Source organism: Echinops telfairi, unplaced genomic scaffold, assembly GCF_000313985.2.
Source record: "Echinops telfairi isolate 266 unplaced genomic scaffold, ASM31398v2 ScPeMD7_2291;HRSCAF=2852, whole genome shotgun sequence".
Classification (NCBI taxonomy): domain Eukaryota; kingdom Metazoa; phylum Chordata; class Mammalia; order Afrosoricida; family Tenrecidae; genus Echinops; species Echinops telfairi.
Genome location: NW_022106189.1, coordinates 9614494 through 9627876, shown reverse-complemented (window position 1 = coordinate 9627876; position 13383 = coordinate 9614494). Strand labels below are relative to the sequence as shown.

The 13383-nt window shown below is 38.8% G+C and overlaps 1 protein-coding gene across 1 annotated transcript in view; it reads right to left on the bottom strand.

Moving 5' to 3' along the window:
* LONP2 (lon peptidase 2, peroxisomal) overlaps positions 1-13383 on the bottom strand; it is a 175447-nt gene that overhangs the window by 95319 nt on the left and 66745 nt on the right. The window contains exon 7 of the mRNA XM_004704690.3: positions 10558-10816. Within this exon, the coding sequence (XP_004704747.1) occupies positions 10558-10816 (259 nt within the window). The remainder of the gene's footprint in view (positions 1-10557; positions 10817-13383) is intronic.

The following is a 13383-nucleotide window of genomic DNA, read 5'->3' as shown; positions in this document are numbered from 1 at the left end:
GATGCTTATACATTCACTGACTCAGCTTTCCTCCTGCAGTCGGCATCATTGCCTCTGTTTTGTGAGATGGAGGACTTTGTGGATTGGTGTTGGACATATGGGTTAATGTGGGACTTGTGGACTTGGGCAGCACTGGGTTGGGATGTTTTCTTGATCTACACTTAATCTTTACATAAAACTCTCTCTTATACATGAGTTGCTGTGGATTTGTTTCTCTAAAGTACCCAGACTAATACAGTAACACATGAAATAAAATTTTGTTGAAGATAAACATGGCTACGGCATTGTATCAACAAAGAGCTAACAGAAATTCAAGTAGGATTCACAAGAGAACTTGGAATGCAGGATATCATTGCTGTTATCAGATGGATCTTGGCTGAAAGCAGAGAATACTAAAAAGATGTTTACATGTGTGTTAATGACTATGCAAAGGCATTCGAATGTGTGGATTATTACAAAGTAGGAATACCCTTGGGCATAATGGAAATTCCAGGATACTTCATTAAGCTCGTGTGGAATCTGTTAGAACAGAACAAGATTCTATTCTATTGCATGGTTTTAATAGGAAAACATAATTTCTTTTACCATACATAGTCAATCTGTACAAATCATGAACAAATAATCACAGAAGCTGGACTGTACGAAGAACGTGGCATCAGGATTGGAGGAAGATTTACAGATTACACAAGTTTGCTTGTTGAAAGCAGAGAGAACTTGAAACATTTACTGATAGAGATCCGGCTATATCCAATCTAAGAAAACCAAATCCTCACCACTGGAACAATAAACATCGTGATAAAAGGAGACAAGATTGAGGTTGTCAAGGATTTCACCTTGTTGGAACCCAATCAATGCTCATGGAAGCAGCCCTCAAGAAATCAAATCATATTACACTGGACAAATGTGCTGTAAATCTTTAAAAGTGTTAAAGGGCAAAGTTTGCCATCTGGAAGACCTAATACAAGCCAAGGTATTTTCGTTTTGTTTTGTTTTTTAAGCCAAAGTATGTTCAATTGTCTCATATGCATATAAAAGTTGGAAAATGAATATGGGAGACCATAGAAGATGCACTTGAGTTATAATGTTGGTTAACAGTACTGAAAGCACCATAAACTGTAAGAAGAATAAATCAATTTATCCTGGAGGAAGTACAACTAAAATGTTCCTCAGATGTGAGGAAGAGGAGACGTTGTTTTGCATAATTTGGACGTATTATCAGGAAGGACAAGTCCCTGGAGAAGGACGTCATGCTTGGTCAGTGAAAAAGAGGAAGATCTTCAAGGAGATGGAATGTTACATTAGCTGCAACAATAGGCTCAAACAATGAGAGTAAAGTTGGCGCAGGGCTGGCCAATATGAGGTTCTGTTGTAGACAGGGTTTCCATGAGGTGGAATTGACTTGTTGGCACCCAATAACAACAAAAACATGATTTCATAAACTTCATCCTGAAACATTGGTTATGTTTACTTCCTGTGAACTGATTCATATTATTTAAATATTACCTTTAAATATAAAAAGTTGTAAAAACTGATAGATGGGAACAGGTACTTGGTGACTTTTGGGAACCGGATAGTCCTAGTCCAAATGAGATATGCTGGAAGAATGAAAAGCTCCATTAGCGAATATAGAATATTAACATTACTATTCTTTCTAAACCACTCAAAATATCGCAACAAAAAATTGGGTAGTGTTTAGCCAGATTACCATGATTTTCCTAGTTCAAGATTTAAATGTAAGTATTTCCCACCGACATTATCATTTGAATCTTAAAAAAAAAAAAAATCTTTGGCTGCTTTAAAAATTAATTCTGACCTAGGAATACCAAAAATAGACTTCGGGGACAGGGTGTGGCGCCCCATCAGACTCAACTGGAAAACACGCCTAAAGGTCACAAACAGACCTGGTACTATTTATAGGCCTCTCTTTTTTTGTCCTTGCTTCTTTTTTGTTTTTGTTATTTTGTTTTGCTTTGTTTTGTTTTTGTGCTTATTATTGTCTCTGAATGTCTATCTAGATAAGATAGATGGGACAAACAATCCAGAGGAGAAAACAGTGGGACAGATGGTTCTGGGGGGGACTCAGGGGAAAGGAAGAGGGTGTCAACAAATTCAGGGACAAGTGATGTAAATTCAGGGACAAGTGATGCCTGGTATGGCTTAATCAATGGCAATATTGCCGAGAGGCATTACTGAAACCTGAATGAAAGCTAAATATGATAGTGGGACAAGAGGAAAGTAAAAGGAAATAGAGGAAAGTACTAGGAGGCAAAGGACAGTTATAGAGACATGTACATATAAAAATATATTTATATACAATGATAGGGAAACAGATCTATGTACATATATTTACATGGTAAGTATTAAGATAGCAGATGGAAATTGGGCCTCTACACAAGTACTCCCTCAATGCAAGAACACTTTGTTCTAATAACCTGGCATTCTGTGATGCTCACTTTCCTGACATGATCACTGAAGACAAAATGGATGCATAAGCAAATGTGGTGAAGAAAGGTGATGGTGCCTGGCTATCAAAAGATATAGTGCCTGGGGTCTTAAAGGTTTGAAGATAAACAAGCAGTCATCTAGCTGAGAAGCAACAAAGCCCACAAGGAAGAAGCACACCAGCCCGTGTGATCATGAGGTGTCGATGGGATCCGGTATCAGGCATCAAAGACCCAGAACAAAAAAAATCTATTGATGTGATTGAGGGGAAACATGGAGTAGTGACTCAAAGCCCATATGTAGACAATTGGACATCCCCTTCCAGAAGGGTTACAAGGAAGAGATAAGCCAGTCAGGGTGCAGTATAACACAAACGAAACATACAACTTTCCTCTAGTTCTTTAATGCTTCCTCCCCACCCACTTTCATGACCCCAATTCTACCTCACAAATCTGGCTAGACCAGAGCATGTACACTGGTACAGATGAGAGGTTGCAACACAGGGAATCCAGGCCAGATAAACCCCTCAGGATCAATAGTAAGAGTACCGATACCAGGAGGGTAAGGGGGAGATAGGAGGGACCAACCACAATGATCTACATATAACCCCCTCCCAGGGAGACAGACAACAGAAAAGTGGGTGAAGGGAAACAGCCTTCAGTGTAAGACATGAAAAACTAATTATCAAGTGTTCAGGAGGGTGGAAAGGTGGAGGAGGGGGGAAATGAGCTGATATCAAGGGCTCAAGTAGAAAAAAAATGTTTTGAGAATGATGATGGCAACATATGTACAAATGTGCTTGACACAATGGATGGATGTACGGATTGTGATAAGAGCTGTAAGCGCCCCCAATAAAATTGATTTTTTTAAATTAATTCCGAACTTATTAGCATCTTCCTTCACATAAAAAGGTATTTCTAGCTAAAACTGAAATTTCACACATAGGAAAATAGGGAAAAATGAGTGGATACACAAGGAAGGAAAACACCATTATGTAGCTCTATTTTTCCTTGGTTATTTTAAGGCTGAAAAACAGTGGTGTCTCAGCAAGGCTGATGAAAAACAAAACTTTGAATAAAATCTGGGTGGGAGCATGTGACTGATATTCAAATGCCAAGACCTGGTGTTTCCAAAATGCCCTCGCTGTCACGTGGAGCTACAAGTTCCCACATTTTCCAACCCATGACTGTGCTAACCCCTTACTGTTCTCCATTCCCTCCTCCTCTTCTGAGGAAGAAAGATGAGGCTATCTACTCCATAAATAGTTACTGTCTTGGAAACATAGGGACAGCTCTATATTGTCCTTTAGGGTCGCTATGAGCAGGAATTGACTGAAGAGTCGTGAATTTGGTTCTGGGTTTTCCTCCTACTCACTTTCAGCTCCTAACTCTGAACTTAGCACACACTCTGTTCCCCACCTTCTCTTCTCACCCACACTTCATTCTCTATCCTTTCCCAAATAGGCTTTTAAATAACGGTAAGCTTTGGTAATTTAGGGGGCAAATGGGTAGTAAATTCCCAACAGAACAAAGGCAAGCTGCTATGTTTGAGATGTGGTACAGTGGTGGCTAGAGAGCATAATGGTAACGTGTCTCTACAATCAGGCTTAATCGAGTGATTCACTAAAAATCCAGGGGCTTCATATTTGGTAAGGGTCAGTCTTTAAACCGAGTATTTCTAAAAAGTTTATATTTATAAATATCATTAGATCAATGGTGATTATAGCTCAATCACTTTTATAAAAGAATCTCTCCAAAAATCTTTTATCAAATAGGCTTTCTTTTTACAAAAAACACTTTTAATATTTAATTTTCTTTAAAAAAGAAACACATATACACACAAAGAAATACATATACAAAAATATGCTAACTAGAAAAAACTGAACTAATTTATATCAGTAAATATTTAAAACAGGGACCTGTTAAGTCTAAAATGTTCCTAAGAAATTATGTGAATTGTAATATTTTCTCCTGCTGCCATCGAGTCAATGGTGACTCAGAGTGACCCCCTGTGGGTTTCCGAGACTGTAACTGTTTATGGGATAGAAAGTCCAGTCTTTCTCCTGTGGAGCTTCTGGGGGTTTTGAACTGCCGACCAGGCAGATCGCAGCCCAAAATGTAACCACTACGCCACCAGGGCTCTGAACTATAATACTACACATAGTATAATATTTTTCCCATTTTGCCAAATAGTTAGTACTGAGAATAGTTCAAAAATTTAGAATACAATTTTTTTTCAAAATCAGTTTGAAGCTCAAAGAAAGTCCTGCTGTACAAGTTGAAAAGAGCCCCAAACCCATCAACCCATAGAAGAAACTTTGGGTTTTAGGAATTCCTCTCGGTTACACTGCCCTTGATCCATCCCTGCCAGACCTCTCACACTCTCCTTGCCACTGATTTTGGATCACTTGTTGTTCCCTTGTCCCTGGGCTTGTTAACACCCACTTCTTTTCCCCTGCCTCCCCTACTCCCATGTTCCCCCTGGAACTGTCATCCCGTTGTTCTCTCTTCTGGCTTGTTTACTCTGCCTATCCCTTCCAGGTAGACATGCTATGTACCATCACAAGACTGAGTACAATGAAGCAACAACAGAAAGTAAAACAATAGTTACAACAACAACAACACACACACACACAAATAGCTCAGGGTCTGTTTGTTGTCCATCACAGGTGCTTTCCAGTCGAGTCTGATGGGGTGCCATGCCCTGGCACCGCCTCTATCCCTGGGGACTTCATTGCTCTGCTCCCCCCCGCTGCTTTGCTGCATGCCCCCCAGAGGTTGGCTTCAGCGTAGTGAGCTCATGGCGGGCACAATTCCTGCTGTGTGTCTCTAGTGTTGTCCCAATGGTGCTATGCGTTATCCCTCATTGTTACACAGGATTCAGTCACTTAAATATTTAAATAGGTATACATTAACATCCTGTGTATTTGTCTAAAAAGATTTCCTGTATATGTATGTTTTCCTTGTCTCAAAAGTATTTAAAATCCTATACCATTCGCTAGTTTTATGCTATTATTATTAGAAGTACCAGAAGCCCATGGTTATTAATATTATCTCTCAAAAAGCTGATAATACTGCTATTAAAGTAAAACAGGGATATATAAATAAATATTAGATTTATGAATGGATTTTGAGCTTGTACTTAACCATACGCCCTAACCTAAGAACCAACAGTTCTTACAATGTGTACGGCTCAATCCTTACCCTCAGAAAGGGCCACTAAAGATATGGGTACTATAGCAAAATGTAGTGAAGAAATCAGATGATGGTGTCTGGCTGTTAGAAAGAATAGGATCTGGGGTCTTAAAACAAGCAGCAACTAAGTGAGATGTCAGTTAATTCCACATATAGAAGCACACTAGCCTGTTTTTCTGTGATCCAATGATTGTAAATAGTTAAATCCAAGACCAGAAGAGAGAATGGAAGTAGAGCTTAAATTCTGATCACTGGTTTGCAGAAGGCTGTGGATAACAATGAAAGCCCAAAATCCACTCACAGAATCCCCACATGGATTAAAATTTAACATCTTACCATTTGTTTTCTCGTTTGACATATTTTTAATTTGTTCTAGTTTTTCTGCTCTTTTTGGATTGATGTTTGTTGATGCTTTTTTGTTGTTATTGTGGTTAGGTATGAGTTTCTTGATATGAAATCCAGGATAAAGAAATTATACTAGATTAAGTTTCTTACAGTTAGGGAAGGGAGGGGGGCTTGTGGGTAAATGAGCAGCTCATAATAATGAGTACAAGAATGAACAAAATGTTCTAAAATTGTGGTGATGGTAACATAACTCTTTAATAGACTTAAAACATTGAATTGTATGTGAATTATATGTCAATGAAACTGTTAAAAATATTTTTTTAAAGTCCTATTGAAATTTACAAATCTATTCTTGTCCTGAGGGAGAAAGATGAGGCTTTCTACTCCCATAAAGAACGCTCAGAAACCCAAGGGGAATTTCCACCCTCTTCTAAAAAGTCATTATTTGAAGGCAGTGAGTTTGGTTTTTTGGATACCTTTCCTGAGAATTTAGAATTAACATAACAATATTCAAAGCTAACTTTATGGAACACTGTGTGCAAGACATTGAATAAGAATTATCTAAGCCCTATTGCATAAACAAAGAGACCTTGTGGCACAGTGGTTATGTGCTCAACTGCTAAACTTTAGGTAAAAACCCACCAGAAGCTACATGGGAGAAAAGACCTGTCAATAAGCTACTGTAAAGATTACAGGCTAAGAGTAATGATGCCAATTTCTTTACAAAGGCAAACACTACCCTCTAGTGGCACATGTGAGAATAGAAAGTGGAAGCAACAAAATCTCTTTTTACAATGTCAGAATTCATTAAATCCTTAGAATAATTTTATAAGGATCGTATATATAGGTAAAAAGATGAAAAATAATCATTTTTTTCCTGGAAAATTTTTAGTTTCTCATCCCTGCTGTGACAAAAGACCCCTAAGAAACAAAACAAACAAAAAGACAAAAGATCCTTGTGAATAAGGCAGATGAAAATAAGAATTCCTATTCTTTTTTGCATCATATTCTTTTATAATAAGTCTATGGATTCTAAATTTTTTAATGTTCTACATTTAAAAATTTTCTTTAACAGACACTATTATTTACTCACAATTCATAACTACTATGAAAGCCTTACCTTAAAAAAAACCAACATTTTATTGAGGGCTCTTACAGCTCATCACAGTCCATACATACATCCATTGTGTCAAGCACATTTGTACATATGTTGCCATCATCATTTTCAAAGCATTTTCTTTCTACTTGAGCCCTTGGTATCAGCTCATTTCCCTCCCTCCCTCACGAACCCTTGATAAATTTATAAACTTTTTCCCCCATGTATTACACCAACCTCCCTTCACTCACTTTTCTGTTGACCATCTACCTCGGAGGAAGTTATATGTCGATCATTGTGATTTGTTCCCCCTTTCTCCCCCTACCTTCCCTTTCCCCTCCTGTTATTGCTACTCTCATTATTGGTCCTGAGAGGTTTATCTGTCCTGGATGCCCTGTGTTGCAAGCTCTTATCTGTACCATTGTACATGCTCTGGTCTAGCCAGATTTGTAAGGTAGAATTGGGGTCATGATAGTGGGGGGTGTTGGGGTGTGGGAAGGGAGCATTAAAGAACTAGAGGAAAGTTGTATGTTTCGTCAGTGTTACACTGCAGCCTGACTGGCTCATCTCTTCCTTGTGATCCTTCTGTAAGGGGCTGCCCAACTGTCTACAGATCGGGTTTGAGTCTCTACTCCATGCTCCCTGTCATTCACATTGATAGATTTTTTTTGTTCTGGGTCTTTGATGTCTGATACCATCGATACCTCATGATCACACAGGCTGGTGTGCTTCTTCCATGTAGACTTTGTTGCTTCTCAGCCAGAGATGGCTGCTTGTTTATCTTCAAGCCTTTAAGACTTTAGATGCTCTATCTTTGGATAGCCGGACACCGTCACCTTTCTTCACCACATTTGCTTATGCATCCATTTTGTCTTCAGTGCTCATGTCGGGAAGGTGAGCCTCAGAGAATGCTGGAAACCCTTACCTCTTAAACCATGAATTAATTTCCTGTTTTCCCAAGGCATCTTCCAATCTGAGCATCCAGAGAGAAGAAACAAATCTGATTCTGACAATGGTAGATTAATTAGGAATTAATCATAGGCATGTGAATGTTGGACACTGAATAATGAAGACAAAAGACGAATTGATGCATTTGAATTATGTTGCCAGTGAATAATATTGAAAGTACCATGGGCTGCCAAAAGAACAAACAAATCTGTCTTGGAAGAAGTACAGTCAGAATGTTCCTTAGAGGAAGGAAGGTGAGACTTCATCTCACATTCTTTGGATATGTTGTCCCTGGAGAAAGACATTATGCTTGTAAAGTAGAGGGCTGAGAAAAGAGAGATTCCCTCCACAAGATGGATTGACACAGTGGCTGCAACAATAGGCTGAAACATAAACTGTGAAGTTGGCATAGAATCAGGAAGTTTCATCCTGTTGTACATAGGGTCACTATAATCTGTGTACATAGGAGACAATTCGATGGCACCTAACAACAAAAACGATTGTTGTTGTAGGTGCCATCCAGTCTGTTCTGACTCATAGTGACTAACATACCGCAGACGAAACACTGCCCAGTCCTGTGTCAGCCTCACAATACTCGTTATATTTGAGGCCATTGTTCTTGCCACAGGGTCAATTCAGGCTTTTGAGGGTCCTCCTCTTTTTTATGCTACCCTACTACTTTGCCAAACATGTCCTTTCCTAAGGATTGGTCTCTGCTGCTATGTCCATGTCCAAAGCATCTGAACCAGTATCTCACCACCCTTACTACTTAAGAGTAATCTAGCTGTACTTCTTCCAAGACAGTTTTGTTCATTCCCCTGGCAGTCCAAAGTACTCTCAATGTTCTTCTTCAACACCATAATTCAAATGCATCAATTCTTCTTCATGCTTCCTAAATAAATTTCCAACTTCCACATGCATATGAGGTGATTAAAAACAAACAAACAAGAGAATGGGTCAAATGAACCTTAGGTCTTCAGTTCTTTCATTTTGCAATAAACAGAACATATTCTTCCTTTTTAGGTTTTAACTGTAGGTCTTTGCATATTTCCTAATGTTACTTTGCCTTTTGTTACAAAATACCTATTTAATGTATTTTGATAAAAAGCATGTCAAAAGTGCAAGGATAAGCAAACCCAGAAGCTATCGACTCACGGTGGACATCGAGTCACTCAATGTGTGCAGAGCACGAGGATGACTCTCATCAAGATAGGTAGACACACTGGCTCCATGACTGGTTCGGACATGTGAATAAGTGTGAGGCTGACGCAGGGCTGGGTTACGTGTTCTGCTCTGCTGTATAGAGAGTTGCTGTAAGTAAGAAACAACTCTATGGCATCTAACAAACTGAAGTAGATCATCAAGCTTGCCTTTGGAGAAACTCTGCATGGGTTCATAACACCAGTCTTTTGGTTAATAGTCAAACATTTTAATCATTTGCACTATCCAGGAACTCTTTGTGTATGGATTTAAAAAAACCAAAACCTAAAAACCAACTCACTGCCATCAAGTTAATTCCGACTCATAGTGACCCTGCAGGCAAGAAGTGCTCCTGTGGGTTTTGAGACTGTTCCTCTTGAACAGGAGGTAGAAACGTCAAGTTTTCCCTGGAGCAGCAGGTGGTTTAGAACTGCTGACCTTGCAGTTAGCAGGCCAAAGCATAACCACTATGCCACCAGGGTTCCAGCGTAAGGATAAGCTTTAATAATTACGATAATGTTAATTGTTATTCATATCGTACTACAAAGCAGCCATTATAAATCCATCACTGCCACTGAGTTGATTCCAACTTTTAGTGCGTCTATGTAGGTGTCTTAGGTGTCTTAGGCTATTGATATTATGGGAGCAGACAGCCTGAACTTTCTTTTACGAACTCCTAGTGATTTCAATCACCAACCTTGCAGTCAGCAGACCAACACCTGCCTGACAGCATGACCAGGGCTCCTTAGTCTTTATAAAAGGAAGTTTAAAATTCAAGAACACATTTAATAAAAATTTCTTAATCCCTCATACCTGCCCAGTTTTCACATTTATTTTTAAAACTAATATTATGGGTCATTTTTATGAAAAGCTATTGGGCCAAATAAATGTAAAAGTCTTATAATATCTCATCATTAATAACTTATAATTATATTATAATAGGCTTCCAGGAAAGCAGAGGCATACTAACTACTCCATGTTACACAAATATCAGTGTTAGTTTGGTATCATTAGGGGAACAGCTATAACTAATAACTGTTATTTCCATTCAAGGATATTACAGACAGTCTTGTGTGTCTTTTTTGGGGGGGGCTCTAGTCAATTATGTTTTGGCCTGCTAACTGTAAGGTCAGCAGTTCAAACCCACCAGTTGTGTCATATGAAAAAGATGAGGCTTTGTGCTCCTATAAAAGTTTAGTCTCAGAAACACAATGGAGCAGCTCTGTAATCCTATAAGGTTGTTATGAGTCAGGATTTACCAGATGGCAGTGACTTTGTTTTTGACAGTTAAGCAGAGAACAGAATCAGAGAAAAAGCAGAGAAGCATTCTACCTGTGTCCTCGAATGTCAGACTGGTCACATACTCCTCCAAGTGCAATCCTGTGGAACTCTCGACCGAGGGTCTTCGCCACCGATCTTCCAACGCTTGTTTTACCCACTCCAGGGGGGCCAACAAAGCAAAGAATTGGGCCTTTCAGGTTGTTTTTCAACTGTCTGACAGCCAAATATTCCAGCACTCTTTTCTTCAACTTGTCCATGGCATAATGGTCATTATCCAGAAGAATTCGGGCTGCCCGAATATCCAGACGATCTGTCAAAAGGCCCCCAAAAATAATCTGAGCACATGGAATTTTAAAATAATGAATGTTTTCTAAACCGGGCAAGTCATTTTCTAGGAAAAGATGTGACTAGAACAGACTGCATTGGATCTTTTTAAATGAATCCAGGCCACCCCAACCCCCACCGCCAAAAAAATCCTCAGGTTTTTCTGCTTCAGATATACTGGCTCCAGAAATAGTACGCCCTACATAATTAAAAGGAACCACAGTGCTGCAGTAATTAAGCACAAAACTGCAATAAAAAGGTTAGTATTAGGGAACCAAATGTTTGTTGTCTCAGAAACACTATGGGGGCAATTCTACACTAATCTACAGGTCAATGGAGTCAGAATTAGCTTAATGGCAATGAGTTTGGTTTGGGTGGGACACAAATAAAAACTCAGCGCATCTGTATCATTATGATGTTCAGATCAGTTCATTGGGAATGATTTTCTAGACACATGATTTCTAAAAAAACTTTTCTACATAATCCATTTATGCTGGCATGTGTTCATTCTTTGGAAAATAGGGCTGTGTTTTTTTTCCCTATTACATACGTAATATAGTATATTCATTTTACATAGCCTAGGGACATTAATTTTAAAGTCCTTGATAATCCTGCATTTACAATATACCGCTCTAGGCTTTGTGTACGAGTAGACTGTAGGTATATACCTCCCCTGGCAAGAACAGAACTGCTCCAAACCCTGATGTAACCCACACAGCCAGACTCCTCCTCACTTTGCCAGTCCCCAAGATCCGAAAGACACCACAAAAAGATGGTCAGAAACAATCAAAGTATTTGGTAAAGTAGTAGGATACAAGATTAACAAACAGAAATCACTCAGATTCCTATAGTATAGCAATGGAAAAAAACTCTAAAAAAGACACCAAGAAAACAATACCACTTACACTATTCACATAAGAGGAAATACCTAACCGAAGAAACAAAGACTCAAGCAAAGAAAACTAGAGGCCACTATTACAAGAAACCAAAAGAGGGCTGCACAAATGGAAGACTATCCCCTGTACATGGAATGGGAAGACTTACTATGGGGAAAATACCAATACTTCCTAAAGCAATGTATAAATACACTGCAATTCTCATCCAAATCCAAATGTCACTCTTTAAAGAAAAACTAATTACCACTATCATATGGAATCGAAGAGACCCAAGATAAGCACAGAACTCCTTAAAAGAACAACAAAGTAGGAGGGCTCGCACTACCCAACCTCAAAACCTACTACACAGTCACAGTTGTCAAAACAGCCCAGTGCTGTTCTAATGATAGATGCAGAGACCAATGGAAGAGAATTTAAAACCAACACAAAACAGAAATAAAAGCCTCCACCTACAGGCAACTGACTTTTGGCAAAGGACCTAAAAGCACTTTAAATGGAAAAGAGACGCCCTCTTCAGCAAATGGTGCTGGAAAAACTGGATCTACAAATGCAGAATAATGAAAGAAGACCTATACTTCGCCCCATGCACAAAAACAAATTCAAGAGAAATAAATGTAAACCCCAGAACTCTAAAGATCATCAGTGAGACAACAGGGACAAACCTAAGGGCCCTATTACAGGGCATACACAACTATCAAATATATTAAAAGAAGCACAATTAGTGGCACACAAAGTAGATGACTGAGACTAACTAAAAATAAGACTCTTATGCACATCAAAAAAGTTCATCAAAAGACTAAAACAAGAAGAGAACCCACAGACTGTGGGAAAAATCTTTAGCAATGATACAATGGACACTAAAATATACTGAATTCTGCAACATCTCAGTAAGAAGAAAACCAATAATCCAACTAACAGGTGGGAAAAGAACATGAACAGAGAACTCACCAGAGAAAACAACAGAATGTTTAACAAACCTATGAGGAAATTCTCACCATCATCAGATATCTGTACATATAAAAAATGATGAAATATCACCTTCAACTCACAATGACAGCCCAATTAAAAAACAAAACAAAACATACTGAAAAAACCCCAACAGAACAAACAAATGCTGGAGAGGATATTGGAGAGCTGGGAATTCTTACACACTGCCATGGGCTTTTGGAAAGTGACATGGCAAGACCTACAACAAACGGGAATGAAATAGCATACAACCCAGCAATAAAAAGAGACAGACCATGAACAGACATGTGCTCATCCTGTTCAATGTAGCACAGTTCACAAAAATCAGAAGGTGGAAACAAGCCCAAATGCCCATCAGCAGAAGCATGGATAAAGAAACCTTGGTACCTACAAGGCGTACCCCCACAAAACAGAAAAAGCTCCACTGCAAGAGCTTTCGCAGTATGTATTTATACCACCAGGCGAGCTTCTGCAACTCACTCTGAGTTAGAACACCCAATGGTGTCGCCAAGGAGGTTCTCTCTGGTCAGAGAAATTTTTCAAGAAAGCAGTTTCACGAGAACCCTTTTAAAAAAAAATAATTTTATTAGGGGCTCTTACACCTCTTAAAACATTCCAAACATCAATTGTATCAAGCATATTTGTACATATGCTGCCATCATCATTTTCTAAACATTTATTTTCTATTTGA